Genomic DNA, 21,209 nt, shown 5'->3' with positions numbered 1-21,209 from the left:
AATATTTAAGAGAACTGTGGATGAGTTATGTGGAGTCCTTTACAACAAATTTTGAAACTGTATATTCGAGGTTTCTTGGTGATATACACATTTTTTTACAACTCTTAATGAAGACTATACTAAATACAAATATATTCAAAAGTTTACTCAGTTATGACGACTTTCCCATTGGAACAGGTCATAAGTTTAAGTCACATCACCTTTTAAAAGAAAGCTTTTATACGTATTAAGAATTTATATTAAAAATATTAAAACACATGTTACTGGTAATCTAAGTCCAAAGAAGTGTAAGTTACTCTTGAGGTGGTAGAGCCTGGCTGTGGTCAAATTGCTACAGCTTGAACATGAGCTGACTCAACCGGGGAAGTACTACCCTCTCACAGAAGGGCGGCGTGAAGCAGTCTTTAATGGTTGCGTATCGTCCGATGAGTGAGAGAGCCGGTTGTCCTTTCTTTTTTCCCACCCTTTCCCATTTCCCATTTCCCTTTTCTTAACCTTTCTTCTTTTTTTTCCCCAAACAAGGGTGGCAACACATCCGAAAAATTATTTTGCGGATGTCCATGGGCGACGGTACTACCTCCATCAGGTAGGTAGTCGGCTCGTTTTCCTCCCTTTATCATAAAAAAAAGTATGGATCTTAACTGTTACCTCTATGATAAGGCAACATCATGCAACATCAGACAACATCTGCGCATTAAACCAAGGAAAATACCTCCATACTTTGATGTAAAATTATGGTACAATGTCTCTTTATTGCTTCTAAATAAAAAGGAAAGTGATTTAACAATCAAGCAATCTAAAACTTAAAGTTTGAGATCGAGAAATCTTGTGGTGGTTTAACAATCAGTGCCAATATAAAGTTCCGTATTTGGGCCTCCATTAATTCGAATTTAGTTAGTACAAGTTTACAATGTCGGGTTTAAACCAAACTGAAAAATTGTAAGTTAGATTTTGTGTGCCGTCAGTGAATACGGAAAAGTTAAGAGATATTCCTAATTCAGTTATAGCGTAATATAAAGCATTTATTAAAGCAAGAGTAAAATACTTGTGAATACATAATAGGTCAATATATAAAAGCCATCATCTACCTTTAATTTTGGGATATTCTGTTTCTGGTTTGATTACATTTCTTATTTGCAATTCCAATTGGCTAATTCACGGATACAACCAAATTCTCCGAATCAACACAACACCATGAATTTAGAATGAATTCTCATTACGTGCCTCAATGACTTTCGAGACATAGTATTTGGCAACGTAGACGATTTATATTACAATTTAACTTCAATTTCTTTTCAATTCTAACTGATAGGAATATTATGTAGTTAAATTATCTTTATTTTTAGAAATAACAAGAGAAGTTTAAAGTTTTTCTTGTAATTTTAAAGAATAATGTAATTTTCAATCACATGAACTCTAAATCTTCTTCCTATCCTTATTTTGACTTAACCAAACTCTCGTGTTGTGTATATGTGATCTATTAACTAGTTGAATTAATAAAAGCGATTTGTACAATTTTTAATATATTAGTAGCACTTTGGGCTCATACTTCCTTTCTAACTAGAAAAAGAAAATGTATATATCGTATTATATGAAATTATATTCTTATCCTTCACTCAGCAAACTTCATAGAAAGTGCGAATTAAAACACTGTTTAGTCAAATAGAAAGCTCATCTTATCTTGTAAATACATTTGCAAAATTGTTCGAATATGCAACTTCTAAGAATTAGTTTATTTAATAAATTATAATTGCTATATATTTCATTATAAATTAATTGATACATTTTGTTTTATAACAGATTCATTGAGAATTGTTTTAATATTACTTTATACGTATCCTAGTATAATTGTCCTTCGACTGGTTCCTTAGTACCAACATAAGGGTGGATATCCTTATCGACTTTCAATCCGAACGAAGGTCAAGGTCCCTTCAATTTGTCCCTATTCGTAAAATTAGCATGTTATTCACAGATGAATAAACCGTTCTCATGTCGGTCGGCTCTATTACAATTGTTTCGTCAACATCTTTACACTGTTTATGATTTTGTTCAAATTTATTACACATGTAATTTATCATCAAAAAATGTTAAACGATTAATTTTGATAATAATATATGATAATGTTTTCGTTTATAAATAGCAATGCTTTATTTCCGATGCTTAAGAGTAAAGCTGAGAGCTTACCGTGTTAATGTGTGTCTCTACGTTTAACAATTGTTACGTTGGAGGACAGTATAAAGATAGATAAAACTATTGATTTTATGTGTTTGGAGTAGTGTGTCTTGTTTAAGACGTATAAAATACTTTGTTTTATTTGTTATGAAATTCTAATATTTTCAAACATTTCAATCTACTTTTTTAAAGTGAATAGTAAGTCTTTTTAGGTAAACAGTTTAACGGAGACCCCAGGGGCCATATGAAGCGTCCTTAATTTTAATAAAGTTATGAGATTGTAAATATTCAAATACAAATAAATTTTAATTATATACAAATAAGGTACATTTTTAACCAGCCCAAGGGACCAAATGTGAAGAATCACCGTGACCGAACTGAATTCTTATTCACTTAATAATTTTTTTTCTACACTAAAATAATTAACTTATCTGTCAGTACCCGTAGCGATGATGTTCTTCAATGATACAATATCCATTACACTTCTACTTACAACAACCTAGTCATAGTATTATTTCGTAGTTGTAGAACATAACTCTATGAAAATAATATATAAGCTTATCTGAATATAAAGATATAGAGAAAATCAAAAAAAAATGTTTGAAACTTTTCAGGTTCTACATTTAATGTTAACATAAAACTATAGTTATCTGCCCAAGTCACAAAAGGTATCGATTTTTAAGCGCATGACTGGTTTTGTAAAGAAACTTGCCAGCGCGGGTAGAGCTCAGGCTGAATCTCACTAACTAAATACCTTTCACACGGAAACACCGCTCTATATATTGGAAAAGGAATTAACATTCCTTTTAAACTGTTAGGAAGAATTTTAATTTCACCCCTGCAAATACCAACCTATGTCAAATGATAATTGAAACTTTCAGGCCTTTACATGAGCATCTGCTAATAATATTTTGATATTTTATTTATATTATTAACGAAGTATTCATCTATATATTGCAAAACGAGATGCAATAGAAGTGTCTAGAATGGTCCCGTGATGGAGAAGTAATTCGATCTTGAACATTTAAGTACGAAATTGTTTTAAGTAAAGTTTGATATGTAAATGTCTCCCAGCTAAGATATAAAAGACTGACATAATTTTGTTAGTCATATTATTTCGTGAAGAAATCGAGCTTTTTCACTTAAATAATAACAATTATAAATAGTTATTATATATCGCATATTTTAATTGATATTGTAAAACTGTAAAATAAATATTCTAAAATGTAAGGCTACAAATTTTCTTTATAATCAACCAACCATTCAAATACATGTTATACAATTAGTTAATTCAACATCAATCTTATTAAAAAAAAAAGGTCATTAAAATTATCTTTCTACATTTCTTAAATATATAAGTAAAAGTCTCACGAATTATTCTAAGCAAAGAACACTGTTCTTAGTGTTAAAAGCATGGGAAATCGATGAGTTCTTTTTTTATATATGTAATAGTTCTATGTTGCAAAAAAATTATATCAGGTGATAGAGCCTAGCTGTAGTCATGTAACTACAGATCGAACATGGGTGGGCTCGACCGGGGCAATACCTCCCTCTCACAAAAGATCGGCGTGAAGTAGCCTTTACTGGCTACATTTTGTCCGATGAGTGAGAGATCAGGTTGCCCTTTTCCTATTCCTACCTTTTCCTGTCATTTCCTTATTTCTGTCCCTCTGTATTTCTAAAAAACCAAGGTTGGCAAAGCATCCGCAAAAGAGATCTTGCTGGTGTTCATGGGTGTCGATGGCTACTGCCCGCCAAGTAAGTAGGCCATCTGCTCGTTTGTCACTTTTTACATAACAAAAATTACGGCCCATGAAGTTTGGTTATTATCTGAATTGTTATACATTTTAATTTTAAGAAGCTTCTTTATGTTATCAGATCTATTATAGAATTTTTTTCATAACATGTACACCTCAAAAATGTTTTGATCTCCATGAAACAAGCATTTGCAAGACAAGAAAAAGGCAATATTTATTTTATATGAATTTATTTTTATAAATAGACCACAGATATCTGTACTAATAACTTAATAATAATATTTTCCAGCCAATTACTTAAGTTCTCTTTATGGCATTCAACATTGCGTTACCCATAACAAACTATGGGGCCACTTTTGAGTGGATTATATTTTTTACGGGAGTTCATCAATTTATCTTCATACTGTCTCTTGTATATAAAAATTTTAAGCGTGATAACAGAAATACCCTGCTTTTTGTAAGTAGTCATATCGTACGTTTAACATATTATAAGAAAAAAAAAAGTTTAACCCCAGCTCACCTAGTACTTCTGGGACGAGACGAGCCTCTGTTTGTAAAAGAAAAAATGGGTGATAATAGTCTTAAATATAAGGTGTTGCTAAAAAGTCTTAATGGGAAATAATTAAGTAAGTTGATAAAGGATATAGAACGATCTCAAGGCGATTAAAGTTACTCCGTGACCTTTACGTGACACTACCGTGAACATTCAGAACTATAAGAAGGATACAGAATTCGTAATTTCTGTTATATTATTACTAGTCTAATACAAATATTGTTTTTTTTAATTCCAAACAGCGGCCATTCGTACAATTTTCAGTTTGTAAAGATCCATAACTAACTTTACAAAGTCTTGAATTCAATTACACTCTCTTGCCTAACTTGACAAAACTGCTCACAGGATTAACAATTCCGAATTAGTTTAGACATTTAATGAAGCCCTCCCAAACTAAGTTATGTCCAAAAATACCCAGTGTCAATAACAGCGAATTGGATGAAGTAGACAAAGATAGTGGATACGAGATTTTATTCATCGACGAAACCCTCATACAAAGTAAATCATAATTTGATTATACTAAAAATAAGTTACGAAGAACGTATAGGTTCATAATAACTTGTAATAATAATAATTTTATAAAAACATGCTTTGCATTTTTATTCTTTATACAGCTTTCCACATTAATTTAAATATATAATCTTCGGTCTTTTAAAAAACATTGCACGAGTAAAAATTTGGTAATACGATAAACCTCTTTAAAGTTGTTTCATAAACAAAATAGGATTTTTATAAAATCTTATTACAGACTTAAATTTTCTTACCGTGTTTTTTATTTTGGGAAAAGTTTTGGTAACTAAAAAATCCCTTTAAGATGTAGATTGTAGAGTGAGACTCCAATTTTCGAGGATGAAACTGATGAAGGATCCGACCTTAATTGATCTTGATATTCATTTATTCATTTCGCTGTCTTGATATTGTCTTTGAACTTGACTTGATCCAGATTATAGAACTAACTAGAATTCCTGATCCGCAGAAAATAAAGCTCGTATGGAAGAAATTATTAGGTGTGCTGAATAATATTCACTCATAACACATCGAACTCCACACTCAAACATAGTGTTTATAGGTTTACCCCAAACATTTTATAGGAATCCGTTAGGTATTTTTTTATTTAATTTACTTAATAAATTCAACAGCATGGAATTCGGCAACACATACGCATCACCCCTTATGTTGCAGATGTCCACGATCGACGGTGACTACTCCACATCAGGATGACCGTCTGCTCTTTTGCCTTTTTACATAAAAAATATATATACATTGGATAACAAATTTATATGTAAGTATAAATATATTATTAAAGGTTACTCATTAGTTTTTGATGTTTAATCTTAGTTACGACGATAGGTCACGACTTATGAATCAGAAGTCTCCCCCAAACCACTCTCTGCAGTCGAGGGTCAGACGATAAAACACGCTCATTAGTTTTCATATCACTGGCTTCCACGCTACCAGGAATCATATAACATACAACCTATTTAAACATGAAATTTAACAACTATTCTTAATCTCCGACAAACATTTTCAGATATTACTTTTCACGAACCTAATTACAAGAGTTATTTCTTTATAATAAAAAATATATTTTATAGAATTGAGTTCAATAACCCTCTATAAAGATGATTATTATAAAGTTTTCTCATCGATATTCACAACAAGTTTCTTCCAAAAGTTATGATGAAACTAATTGGACCTGATAACATTTAACTATGTTGAACTTTTATTATTTGAAAAATATATTGTATTAGTACACTTATTGTATTGACTTTAACTCTATTTTTGTATAATTCAAATAGGACTCGGAATCTTATGCGAAAAGAGAATATTTTTTAAAATCACACAGTCCTTTCAATCCTATTTGTCTTAGCTCTTAAAAATCAAACAGCTATCTATGAATGTTACTCATTTATTGACAGCCATTATTACGTAACCATAAAAACCTTTTGGTAATCTTTACGAAAAGACTAAATATATTGATTGCTGTAATCAAACTTCATACACTCCATGCCGCAAATCATGGATTTTTTTTTTATAATATTATTATCCAATTTAAAGTCACTCAATATAATAAACTAAAATTCTATTTAACAAGAAATCAACATATGCTTGATGAGATATATTATTATATTAATACAAAGTGTTAGTTAATTATGATTTAAATGCATAGTAAACGGATATGTTTTCAATGGGGCCCGATATTAACAAAATCTGAAACGCAAGTGCAAAATCAAATATTAATAGAATGAATCTGTTCCTAAACTTGTCGTCTGGCTGTTTTGGTTTTGAAATGAACTGCTCGTAACATCTAGAGCTGTATCTTTAATTAAATTTCTAACAGAAAACATACATGTATTGCCTGATGGCTATTTTTTATCGGATTTTATTTATTTATAGAAAAGATTGGATGAAATCGAAGTATTTAGATTTTAATCTATTTTGACTGGCTGAACGTTATATAGAAACGACATTTCTAATTTGCAGGATCGTTAGGTGCAAGATCTTGAATAAAAATTCTCTAAATTTTGCTATTCTCTGACCAGTTTATAGAGATATTCTACGGGGTCTAAAATTATTGATCAGCGCTTAGTCATCGAAAATATTACTCCATACATTAAAGGTTAGTGATATACACATATAATATCAACAGAGGAATTTTTTTATTCACAATTTTTAATAACAAACCAGCAGAAGTGTGATTTCTTCTAAACGACTGACAGACATTCAGAAGTTTTTATTTATCTAAGAAATGCGATCAGAATGTAAGATATTAATTTAAATCAAAGCGCCATTTTATCGGAAAAATTGTTATATAAATAAATTTAAATATTTATGTTGACAAGTGAACAGGCAACCTGAGTCCTACCTTTAAAAGTATTCCGTTCAGAATCTGGTAAAAAGATAACCTTCAATTTAATAATTAAAAGAAATATAATTTATTTAAAATGAATTTATTTTGTAGATTTTGAATATTTCACATCGTTACTTAAAACAGAATTCCCCATATAAATAAAGTTAGCAGAGTGTCTTTATTTGAGAACTAAATATAAAGTTTATCCAAAGTAGAGCAATAAGCTTTGAGACGGCTGTTTAAGTTGAGAGATCGTAAAGGTATCTTGAGATTGCAAAATTTACGATCTTCTTTTATTTATGTAGAAGTCTGTTTATATGCGTTCAAATAAACATTTCAATTTTAGTGAAAAAAATTTATACTTTGTCTCTATCAAATGTGTTCAAAGATGATGTAGAAACAATTATGTAAATTGATTTGACTCCTAGAATATTGTGTGTTATTTTGTTCTACGAGTAAAATGAGTATTGATTTACTCAGGAACAATTTCATTTTAAAACCGTTGCTTATCCTTATTTTATATATACTATTTATATTGCTTTTAGATATGTTTATATAAAGGAGAAAACATAGTTTAATATTTTAGTGATTGCAAACCGTACAGAGAGTTATTTAAGCGAAAATAAAATTAATTTTATTTAACTTGTAGCTTGGTCTAATATCCTGTTATAAATAATGTCTTTAAAAGAAAGAAGCCTTAGGAGGGAAGCTTGAAGCCGAGTTAAAATGGGTTGGTTTCCGGTAGAAGCGAGTTAGCGGGAAGTCACCAGGAAATTGCTGTACTGCTCTAAATCTTATTCGGAGTAACATATGAAGTATTATTTTGTATGAATAGATTTATGATTTAATTACTACGTATATATTTACTACAAAGGAAAAAAAAATATTTACTATAAGGGACCATGTCAAAGATTATGTCCACAATTTAAATGCACTCACCAAAGGGAATTTTTACGCCATCCAATACAAGTCAAGGTAATATTTCCCAGTAATATTTTATATTATTTTTTGGATTGCTTGTGATCATCATTTTAATTGTTATTTGGGACAACCCCAAAAGATTTACTCCATCGAGATATGTTATTCAAATGTCTGGAAGGTCTTGTGTGCAATACTGCGAGTAAATTTTCAAATCGTCTGCGTAAAGGTGGGAGAAAGTAGTATAATCGCTGTATGAACGCTGGAGGAATTTATAAAGATGGTAAAGAATAGGATATAGGTCCAAAATCACTAAAAGTACAGGGTTGTAATTTTGTAGGCGAAAGAATCATAGAGCTGTCCTTCCAATACAAAAGAAAGATTTTAAGATCAAAATAGTTATTAAAAATGTACGTGATGGTAAGAGCGAGGATTTCTAAAAACTTCTTCAATATTAGCGTTGTAGATGAGGCAATGTTGTTTATGCTTACAATTACTACTTAAATGAATTCGGGCTTGTCTGCTTTTCTCTTTATTATTATAACTATTATCTATTTTTAATTAGGCTTTTCTAAAACTTTCTAGTTTTGCAATTTGCTTAACTTCTTCACCAAGCCATAGAAGACCTGGGAGATAAATTTTAATAAGTCCAATAGAAGTACAACAAGGAGATCGTAAATTTTTTTTAATTCATTAGATATTAAAAATCGATAAGTTCTTGTCTGCAAAGCTAACTCTGATAACTCTGATCAGTTAAAAAACAAACAGGTCATGCAAAGGAAAACAATCCGCGGCCATTGGCCATGTTTTCAAATGATCCGCGGAGAAAATTTAATTAGTTGAAGATAAAGTAATGCAATTTGCAAAATTGTGGGTAGCATTTAAAGAAAGTCTTTAATAAAGTGCATATGATGAACGTATGATCATTCAGTGGAACGTAATTATCTAAGAAGTTAAAAAAAAATTGGTCGACAGCATATTAGGGCTATAATATACTACAAATAGAATTTTTAAATTTCCAAGAAGTTTAATAACAAAAAGGGATACATATAAATATTAAGAGATATATGACCACTTCTTTACCAACTCTTTCTATTTGATCATTCTGGATCAAGTAACAATCTGAAATGGAAAAAGGAGTGGATGGCAAGCAAGGCTTTAATCACGAATCTAAAATAATATAGCAATAATATTATTGCATCCATATTGTAGGTTTATATTTACGTTAAAAATAATAAAATACGTCAAGAAAACGCTGGCTGGCATGTTAAACAACTTGGTTATAATTATTCTTCATGGAAAATTTTATAAATATCTCTGGCACGTGTGTCAATTATATTAAAATCATAACAAATTTACAAACATGTTCGTCTATGTACGTATACCCCCACAAAATTTTTACTTTCACAGATTTCATATCCAAAACAATTTTAAGAATTTTATAAATAAAACAGCAGCTATGCTGTAAACGTACCTACTACCAACAAATTATGAACAGTAAATGTTATCTAGCTTACAGCCTTTGACTTTGTGCCGTTATAATTTCTGTCATTATAATATAATAAAATTAGAGAAAGTCATAAAACCTGATTCATATCTACTCAAGTTAAGTATTTATTTGTGACATTCATTACCTAATAAGAGTAAATAAATTTCAAAAGTTTGTTATAAATTGAAAAATATCTATATTAAGTTTCCTTTCAAAGAATTAAAATTAAATCTATATCGATTCATCCGTTCTACAGCAACTCATATATCGCGTTTACAATTATTACAACGTGGGAAGTCGATTTATTACGACTAGTTCGAGGTGGCAAAACCATCTTAGTTCAGACTTTATATACTCTAGTGACCTACTTTGTTTCACTTATTAGCTTATCTTACAAGCAATCTTCCGTGGTTCTTTTTTACAGAAAGTGGTGTTTGTTTTGCTAATTGGAGTTTATTTTTTGAAATTTCAACAGCGATATCTTTAATTGCCATAAACTGTAATAACAGTTTCCCAATCCACGTAAGAACGTGGTTGTATTAGTTGTATTTAAGGAAATAGAGACGAATTGTTCGCGAGAAAACTCTAAATTGACGACTGAATTGCATTTAACATTATGAAGATAAAGACAAATGGACTCGGTTTTTATTGGAGAAACCACCATTGAATGAAACATGGAAAAGCTTTTGCTCAACCACTTTATACTTTTTAAAAAACAAATTATAATCCCATAAAATAAAAAGTATAACCCCGTTTTACTATTTTACGGCAGGACAAATTTATAAAATAATTGTACTACGAAAATAGAAACGAAACCTCTTACCCTTCAATGGATTCGACCGTGCGGGTGCCGGGTCCATCGCGTTGCAGGGAGATAGGCTTCAACAGTGCCTGGGGCTTGCGACCCAGGTGTAGGTTTAAGGGGCACCTATCTAACGCGCGTTAAACGCTCACCTCCACCGTCCAAGCTCCTCTTTCGACATATATCTCTATATATGTATATATGTACATCCTGAGTAACAACTGCTATCCGCGTTTTTGCCAGTTTAGAGAATCCAAATTTTCTACACTTGAGACACTGGTGGATACTTGTGAGGACAAAATATTCCGTATCAGTGTCTCTATGGTAATATTCTGTGAGGCTGCTCATATAGCCTAACTACGATGCCTTAAAAATGCCCGTCATGAAGATTTTTGCTGCTATATAGTATTAGTACGATAGCTTTATTAGTAAACTTTCTGGCTATAGCATATCCTAGGGGTATGATGACTGGGTTTCTGACTTTCTAAGGGACCATACTCTACAAGTATTCATTTAATACTGAGGTAATGGCTGTTCCCCTAAGTCAATCGCGATAAATGTAGGAGTTCCTCAGGGGTCTTTCTCTCGCAAATCCAATGCTGGTGAATGTAACAGTCTACTGAAAGTTTTTGGTTAAGTTTCGTTGTTTTTATTTGTTTTTGGAGAAGTTGTATTAATCCAGATCTCGAGCCGGACACTGGGAAACACACACAGGGAAACACAGGTGACACAGGGAAGCCATCCAGAGTGTTTATTTCACACTTCAGATAGTTTCAAACCGGAGTGATGAAAATTTTGTGAATTTTAAAACAACTAAAAAACAATCGCGTCCTTTCATCACTAAAAGAAGTTCATTCAGCAGACAATCTGTCTTTATAGATCTTTAATGAATAGGAACGGAGGTATACGCTTCCTCCTTTCTCATTCGCAGACCAAAGGATTGCAGTAGTTTGATTACGATCGTGATCTCTCCCACTTGTAATGAGGAAGTACTCAAGACAAAAGTGAATGGGCCGTTACTGAGATAATTTGCTTACCATGTATCCCTTCCTGCATCCCTTCCTTTTATCAGGAGAAATAGTAGTGAAGCACTATCCAGTATTAATAAGACGACCGACGAACGTGTTTTAATTAAAACATAGATCTTATTTAAATCAAACATTTTAAACCTTTTCTGAGGATAATATTTTAATGAAAATGTGAAACAATTTTCTTGCAAGATTAAATCTTGCGACTTTAATATCCGCTGGTATTAAGATACAAGCAGTTATTTCTAGACCGTGTATATCTTGATACATTTAAATTGCAGAAAATTCTTTCAAAGGAATGTCTTCCATTTTTTACGAAAGTTTTCCTCAATATAATAAATACATCTTAATATTTTTTAATACATATACTATATTCTTATATAAATAATGCTATTTGCACTCATTGTTTTGAATGAACTAGTTTTACTCAATTTGAGAAAAAAATGTAGTAGTTAGATAATTACATTCAAAATAGACAAAATACATATTTTAATTAATTTGTTTCGTGAGCAATATCCAAAATTTTTCATCTTTTATGTTATTCCAAACAATAATATTCTTGTGATTTCGTGAGTGAGTTAAAAAGTATAAAATATTTTTGGGTATGCATTCACTATGAATGAAGTTAGTGTATAAAAAAGAAATAATAGCTCTTCTGACTGAAATGCTGGTTTGACCTGATAATTTTAATAGCTGAATTTAATATAATGATATCCTTGCCCGAGCATCTGCCAGACAAATCGCTCCTATAACAGCTATTGCACAAACTGATCCCAAATTCAAATGAGCCATAAATATGTTAAATGTAGCCTAAATTCTCATTATTGGAACTAAAAGTCCAAAAGGTCCAATCAGATAATTTTATCCAGGCATATCAATTACAAAAAATGACCAATATTTTATCCGAAGCCTGTAATTTAGACCCATTTAACAAAGGTTATATCTTTTTAATACACAATAAAGGGGCCAGCTCTACAGATTGGATCATAAATTCCATCTGTATTAATTGGGAACAATCCTGTCCCATAAACAGAGTTGTAAATATTTACAACCCATAAACCGACTTCCAATACAGCTGTCTTAAATAAATTTTCTTAACTAGATCATATATATTTTTAAATGAACAATTTCGTTTGAATAAACTAAACGAATTTGAGATTTTAATTTATATAAAGTGATAAAATTAAAAGAGCTATTCATAAAATTTTATCAAAAAAATATGTATATTTTATTAAAATGATATGTCATAAAGGACACTGTTTAAACGCCGCACGAGTCATGATCTGTCGTGGTTGTCACGAAGACGACTAGTACATATGTTCGTGATACTAATTGACAACAAGCTTTTAAAGGTCAATGAGCTTACAGATATTAAGTTGTGACATATTTCATGAAGTCATTAACAATAATGCTAGGTACTATTATAATTTTCTTTTAAGGGGTGAGTTAGTATATAAAAAACGGATTTAAAAAAACACATTTATTTGTTTCGTTTAATACAAGAGGTGCGTCATTACATACGTTTGATACATTAATATTTTACCGTTTACCTAGTTATGGTATAAATTACAAAGACATTGAAGACTTTATAGTCATTTAATAGTCTTTAAAACTACATTCCTAAGTTTACAAATGTTATATCTACTAACTAAATAATTATGTATCTTAAAAAGATCTATTGTAGAAGGAAATAATGCTAAATATTTTAAATCATAACAAGATTCTTTTTAAGCCGTGAATAGTTTTTTATAATAAACACTTGTTCAATATAAACTTCGATTAAAAATAAGTTTCTGTTATATATATTATTTCTGTTAGAAAACTTATAACATGGCAGTTCAATCGAAAAGTTTATATAAAGTACTATTTTTGAATAATTATATATCAAACTAGATTATTTCCTATGTTCGTATATTTCAAGACGTAAGTTATATTTAAATCTTCTATTCCAGTACTGCTGTATAAGAGAAGTGTTTCTTACTAACATATTACAATCTTCAAAGTCTCCGCTACATTACGTACCTATAGTTGGTGTTGCATGCTCTCAGATAGATGCTTAGAAAATTGTAATACTTAAACATTATATGATAATACTACATAGTTATTACGAGAATATTTTTTTTTGAAATAGCATTGAATGATCTCCAACTGAAGCCTTTTTAAAGTCGAATGTATATTTCTATATATTCTTGATATTATTAAAACTACAAAATTACATAATTTTAGTAAAGTTTTTTTTTATTTACAAAGCAATACAATAAAGCACCAATAACATATACCCCCTGAATAATTTGGTACGAATTTCATATAAAAGGGTAAATATTTCATAAAGCTTTAGTAAATTGGTCTATCTGTGGGACGACATTTAATAGATCCGAAATTTTGACTCGTGTTACATGAAAATTATTTTTGAAATAAAATGGTTTTTAATTATCATACTATACAGTTTTGGTCACAGTAATTTCTCTCACGAAAACGTCTTTCCGTATTCGACTACATGCGTTTACCGTTATTTTTTTTTCTATTTGATAGCCGCCTCTATAAATTGATCATTTCATGCTACAACACTATTCAATACACATAATTTAGTAAAATATTAAAAATAATATATATACAATATCTAATCTAAATAGTTTATTTTATCCTTAAGGCTACAGGTTATATTTCCGTTTCACTAAACTATATACTACTCACTATTAATAGACCTACAAGTACAGCACTAGTGTCTTCTAAATTATTATAAATTTATACAAAATAAAATCATTTGGGGGCTGCCTTAAGAAAGTAGATAGTATTTTGAAATTTATTTAAAATAACTATTTCAATATTTAAAAAAAAAGTAAGTCATGCGAGTGAAGTCGTCAACACAAAGTAATAAGAACTAAAATGGACGGATATAAGTTCAGGCAAAGAAATACATTTAGGTAAATTTTTCCCAATAATATGAAAGGAATAAGAAATTTAAATAACCTTTATTTATTAGTGTGTGTCAATAACTGTCATCCTCGTCACGTCCTTAAAAGTTATTTATATGACAGTATTCACACGCGTAATTTATGTCAGAAAAAAAAATTGTTTTATTTAAGACGGTACTATTAGTGAAAATCTTAAAGATATTGAAATAGTATACATTTTATCGTGCACCCTAATAGAGTACACGGAACGTAATAAATTGTGCAAATATCTAAAGCACATTTAATACTTTCCATTACAATAATTATACTCTAAACTATATTTAATGTTCCTCCTCAATTTCTATTAAAGCCTGTTCCGCGCAGTAATTTTTTTTCTCTTTGAACTTTGAGATAACTAATGTTTTCACTAAAGCATCTGTACTAAATCTTTGGCACTTTGTATTTATTTATTTATTTTGGACTGTACTATTTTGACTCTATTAAAATGTGTCAGCTTACTTTTCGCTGTATTTAAACATTACTTATCTCAATGCTTAAGATAATAGACATTCACTATAATTTGAACGACACAGAAATATACATTGTATAATAAATATTGATCTCTATAACCACATCACAAACTATTATATACAAAATAACATTTCCATCTAATACGATATATTTTTGTCGATATGTTTACAATTTAAATAATAGAGTTCATTGCCCAAACATGCACATATATTCTACAAATATTCGTTGTTTTCAAATAAAGTCTAATGTTAGCAAACGAAGTTTCTTAGCAATTTAGTACAATATAAATGTAATATTATCACATACATTACACTGACATGTCTTAAGCGGCACAAAAGAGAAGGTCCGATCGCGTTGCACACGAACTCAACTCTCAGAAGTAGTAAATCTCATCATCAGCTTCGAAGTGTACGTGCTTCTTGCCGTGTGATGGCAGCACGACTAACAACCATCAGGCCGGGCCAGCGTTTTTACCGTTCACGCATCCACTTTTTGCCTCACTTTTGGGACTTTTTGGATTCACGTCATCACTGTTGTCCGGTTCGTTAATTTCTGGTATCTTAAGCTTAGTTTCAGTGTCTTTGTCTGCTTGCGTGAGGACCTCCTGTACGTGGATAGTCAGTTCTGGTCGAACAACTTGCGTGAAGGGTAGCAGGGCTCCGGCCACGTCCATCGTGTTGTTGATGTTGCGGTGCCACAGCTCTAGCACGACACTACGCCGTTGCTACTTGTATCTAGGCGGACCGAGCCAGCCGCAGCCGAATACCTAAATATACGTTATAAATTTTATGTCATATGTAACGTACTAAAGTAATTTAAACAAAAACTAACAAAACCAATATCGACGTATCAACAATTAGAACTTCTTTCCTTTGGTAATTATCGTACCCCAAAATAAAATGATAAGCTACCAAGATAATTAAGTCTAAAAACTTACTTGGCAAATAACAAGGGCCAGTAACAGCAATAATATAAGAGCAATGACACCCCATACAACTCCAAGCTGTGTTATGGCAAAGACATAAAGAGTCCTGTGACACCATTGGTTAGGCTCAAACAGTGTTGGTGCGTAGTCCGGCCACATGATACCCACAGTCCAGTAGTTACCGAAGGCGAACCTGTGTTATATTTAGTGTAATAATGATTTAAAGAAACGGAACACATAATAAGTTCTTATAATTACCCTACAGAAACTGATTTGTAATTTAGGAAGTAGAAATTGCTAGTCTATTCCTTATATATTATGTTAAGGTTAAGCATTCTTCCATCATATTATTTATATGTATTTTATTGGGCATATGTATAAAAAATTACCCCTATTATTCTTAGTCAAGCTATAACTTGAGAAAGGCATCAATAATCCACTAGGTACCAGGTCCCTGGTCGAATGATAACTCTAATATGTCTGGACAATGCCAGTAGGCTCTAATAGTAATTTATAAAATACTAACCATACAAAATCATTAAGAACCGCAAGCATATGAAATACACAATTCATAATACAAGAATTTCATTTATTTCATAAAAGTACCAAGATAATATATAAAAAAATCTCAAAGCATGACTAATTACAGACAAAAAGGCTCTTCAACAAAAACACTTTGAACAGTCCTCGTGAAAACTTTCCAATTAGCGACAAAATCCTCACTGAAATACAAGACTTAAAACAAAAAGCACGACATAACAAATGCGGGTTTTGAACAATTCAAGTAATGGTATTTAATATCTACTTCCTTATATATATTTCAAAGTAAAATTTGTTCTTTTTTGTAAGATGTTTAAATGAGAAAGAAAAATGGCTATTTAGTTACGTTAAGGACATCCGTCAAAGTAAAAAACAGGTTTTTGACCTTCATAATATTTTCTTGAAAATCTAAATATATAAATTATATTAGTCTCTAAAGTTTTAATGGATTGTTGGAAAAAATATTATATTAGAGATATAATCCCTTTTGGAAAACTAATAAATAAATATATTAGTTATCCACCGCGACTCCAACTTTGTTGTCATCAGAGTTGCGCTCACAGGGAAATGAATAAAGTGTCATAAATCAATACATATACATATATATATACAGTAACCACGTTGTAGCCTTTTTATTTTAAATAACCTAGATACTAACAGCAGCACCAACTGCCGAGATGATTTGTAAATATACACCAACTGTTGCCGACCGGTTAGGAGGACTTCACTGGCATGCAGACGTATAGTTGGATTATATGCATGTATATTTATACAAAGTAATGATAAATATTTTTTAATGATTGACAATTTTTATCGACAGGTTTTGATACAAATTTTTGGGAAATAAATTAACATACAAAAAATTTAAATCAACAGATTTTTATTAAATGTTTATTTGTCTTACCATCCCATAAGGAATCCGGCAAGAGTATAGGCCAGGATTCTTTCTGGCACACTGGCTGTGGAACTGACGGTGCGGCTCGCGAGCTGAGCCCACAATAACCAGCAGATACCTGCACCTCCAGCGGCCCCACCCACCACCATATAAACAGGAATCCTAGGTTCCGCAGGACAGTCACGGATGTACTGCACCCCTAGATGAGAAACCACACAAACTTACTTATGCTTTAAATTCCTTCTCATATAACGCAAATCATAAGTTTATTTTTTATAAAAAAGAACCTAATTCTGACACAGTAATTGTAACTACTGGGCGTCTTTTACCGGAGATTTTCCATAAAACCGAGTATAGCACACTAAAGCCTTGACAAAATACTTCAAATAAAAAATCCCTATATGAAATGTTAAAAATATAACATCCTTCAATAAAATTGGTTTTTAAAGTAAGGTGTGACCTAATAAATAAAAACTATTGAAAAGATACTACTATAAAAGTACTATAAAAGTTTATAGGTATTATAAACGCAATTTTCAGTCAGTAAAATAAACACGCTACGTATTGAGAGTTGTTACAGTGATTGAAACCCAATACTGTTGAGCAGGCTTTGTTTGTACAATGCGTGTTTTTATTTAATATCAATATTCTATATACCACAGTAGCTTCCAGTCCGTGATGATTATTTTGAGATATAAAATAAATATTATACGATGTGAGAGGTTTTGTATGAATTTAAATATGATAAATAAGTTATAAAAATGAAATCCAATCAATCCGTTTATCTATTCCGTACAAATTAAAATTTCAGATCCCATTTTATGTCAATGGAATTAAATACAATCGTTAATAAAAAACAGATCTTGAAGAGTTTTTCATTAAATTGGAGGATCAACGATATTTCACTGTTCCCGTATTATTCTAGATTGAAATTTATTATCTTGACATTGAGTGATTTCTGCCGTTTACGCAATTTAGTGAACTCTAAAGGATTTACTTAAGAGGTTTCACCGAATTCATTCTAAGTTTTAAATATTAACGATATATACCTTGGTTACAAAAATAGTTTTTTTTAGATTAAATAAAAAATATAACGGGAATATATAAACGAAATTATGTGAATACATACAATGGATCTGATAAAAGAAAGGCACTTAATTAAATAATTTATATCCAGTGTTATATATTAGGTTTTATTTTTAAATTTGAAGTTAAATCAATCGAATTGTTTAAAAGTTATATATATTACGAAGGTAGTTGTAACTTACCCATGATTAACATAATAACTGGCAGCGACGACAGACAGGCCAAGAAGACAGTCATTACAACTGTAATGAATTTCATATATTATGCTAGGTTCGTTTTTAAAAAGCTTTTCGAATGGAAGATTTTTTTATTACAAGTGATAGAAAATTTATGTGAGAAATTTTTAAGCTCACAGTAACTGACTGGAAAAATATAAAAACGTTATAGAGATAACAAAAGGTGTAGACTCTTTAGAAAATTATTTTTGAAATTAAGCAATTTATTTTTATAATTGAAACATGAGAGCAATGAGTTATTTGAAACTATTCAACACACTTGTTCTATTCATTATCCTAGCGGCTCTGCAAACAAAGTCGACGGTGCCAGAAGCCTCCATGTTCGCATCTTTCAGCTGATAAGCGACGGAACCGTATGTGGTGAGACCAACTCCCAAGCCAAGGCCGCTTCGGTCACTGTATTTGGCCTGTTCTCCACAGAGTCTGCGTTGTTCATCGCCAGATACCTATTTAGTGAAGATTTAAAAATAAATAGCTTGTTTATTTTACCAGACTTGAATCTTATCGGACAAAGAAAATATATTTCATTTATTTTTATTATACGTATGAAAACTTACTTGGCTAACGGAGCTGGAGGCCCTTCTAGAGCCAGTATCAGATAAAGCCCCGGTGCCACTCTGTCGGCCACCAAGAGACGCTTTGTAAGGTGACACACTGCGCCCTCGATTACCTAAATAAATACATAACATATAAAATATGTATGGACATACAATAATTTGATAACCAAATGTTAAAACAGTGATTATTCTTTTTACCAGCACATTGACTATCTTCACTAGCTCGGCGCTCTCGAGAAACTAAAGGCTCTTGAAATGTTAACGTCAAACTTCCTCTGGGACTGATCCTTGCTGTGTCAATATCACCCGTGACTAAGCTGCCTCTAGCACTTCTTTCAGATGGAGCAATACTGCCTCTCGGACTTCTTTGTGAATCTGGTATCAAAGAACCTCTTGGACTTCTGTTTATTTCTGGAAAATCTTTTCTTAAAGTTGAATCTGGAACTATGCTTCCTCTGGGGCTGGTTCGTTGACTTGGACCTAATTCCTTTTGATTTCTTGCTGGATCAATTTGTATACTTGCAACAGAATGACGTGGGCTTCTACCAACATCTGGTACCAATGAATTTCTTGGCTGATTCCATGAAGATCCTTCTGGGACTAAACTTCTCCTTGGACTTCTAGCTGCTAAGTCAGGTGTTATACTATTTCTAGGACTTCGATTAAAATCTTGAGGATTAAGACTTAAACGAGATCCATATGCTTGTTCTACTCCTAAATTATTCCTAGAAGGTGCCAAACTATTTCTCACTAATGCAGTTTCAGGTGTGATTGAATTTCTGGCTGACCTACTTTCGGGGACCAGGGAATGTCTTGGACTTCGATGATAGGAGTCAAATGGCGTGTCTGGAGCAAGACTGGCTCTAGGACTCCTCTGTGGAGGTGGAGGTTCAATCTCATCGTCTGTTTCGGTAGTTGCAAGAGACGCTCGTCGAGAAGACTGTGCAGAAGGTCTTGGGGACCTGGTCTGCGGTGAAGTTGCAGCACTTCTTGATGCCCGACGACGTCGAGAAGAAGATGTTCTATGTAGCATTTTTCCAGTTATACCAACATTTCCACCGTTTCTTTATAGTTGATGGGTTGACTATAGAAAAAGAAATATATAAAAAAAAAAAATAAGTTAAGTTAAATATGTGAGAAAAATTACTATATGCTAGTTTTTGCTGTTATACTAATTTATCAAAAAAAAAATTATTTTATATTTGATTTGAAAGAAAAACATAACTTTGAAAAGGTATTGAGCCTTTTACTTTAAGTATAACCTGACCTTTATTTGAAAAGTTAATACATAACTTGATGCAAAACTTTTTCATTGTAAACTTTTAAGATTTTCTGGACAAAATAGCGATTTCATTATTTCTTTTACAGACTTCCAATAAATTCAGTTGGCTTTTCCTTTAATATTTTAAAGTTAAACCTCAGACCAAAGTTAAAATTGCTCTGTGGAACTGCATTAAATTCAATGTGCAGCTGATATTTAAATAATCATATACAGATAATCCATAATATTGAAAATGTGATGACTTTCGGATTTAATGGACAGTCTTGCAATACAAATTACATTTAAACCTTATAACTGTACTGTTGGCTTAAAACCAAAATTTTAAAACTTTTATAAGTAACTCTAAAACATGTGTTATATACAAATTTTAGAATATGTATATACGCGATAATTAAAAGATATATAATGAAAATACGCAATACTTCAAAGACAAACTGATAAACTAAACAATTTCACTTGTATACTTGATAGAATTAATGATGTTTGAATTTTTTTATTTCCTTTACGTATTTTATTTCGCAATAATCATTCAATAACTTAAAGAGCTTTCGTTGTTTTTTATTTCATTATATGTTTAATTGAGTGAATTCAATTGAGTCATTCATACACCTTCAATTATTTTTAATATTCTTTTTCCATGTCATAAAAATTAGTCCAGGAGAAATCGTCGCATGAGTGCCTAAAACTATTCCA

General features: G+C 31.2%; 1 protein-coding gene across 1 annotated transcript; it reads right to left on the bottom strand.

Moving 5' to 3' along the window:
- Positions 1-13,035: 13,035 nt before the first annotated feature.
- On the bottom strand, positions 13,036-20,313 carry LOC116769560 (uncharacterized). Its single transcript, XM_032660691.2, has 7 exons — positions 19,433-20,313; positions 19,235-19,347; positions 18,937-19,123; positions 18,624-18,683; positions 17,365-17,554; positions 15,933-16,113; positions 13,036-15,761 (listed from the first exon to the last, which is right to left on the bottom strand). Exons 1-7 carry the CDS (start codon positions 20,265-20,267, stop codon positions 15,720-15,722), a joined length of 1,608 nt encoding a protein of 535 aa, XP_032516582.2. The 5' UTR covers positions 20,268-20,313; the 3' UTR covers positions 13,036-15,719.
- Positions 20,314-21,209: the final 896 nt, after the last annotated feature.

This window comes from Danaus plexippus, chromosome 14 (genome assembly GCF_018135715.1).
Source record: "Danaus plexippus chromosome 14, MEX_DaPlex, whole genome shotgun sequence".
NCBI classification, from domain to species: Eukaryota; Metazoa; Arthropoda; class Insecta; order Lepidoptera; family Nymphalidae; genus Danaus; species Danaus plexippus.
This window is presented reverse-complemented; position numbering and strand designations above follow the sequence as displayed.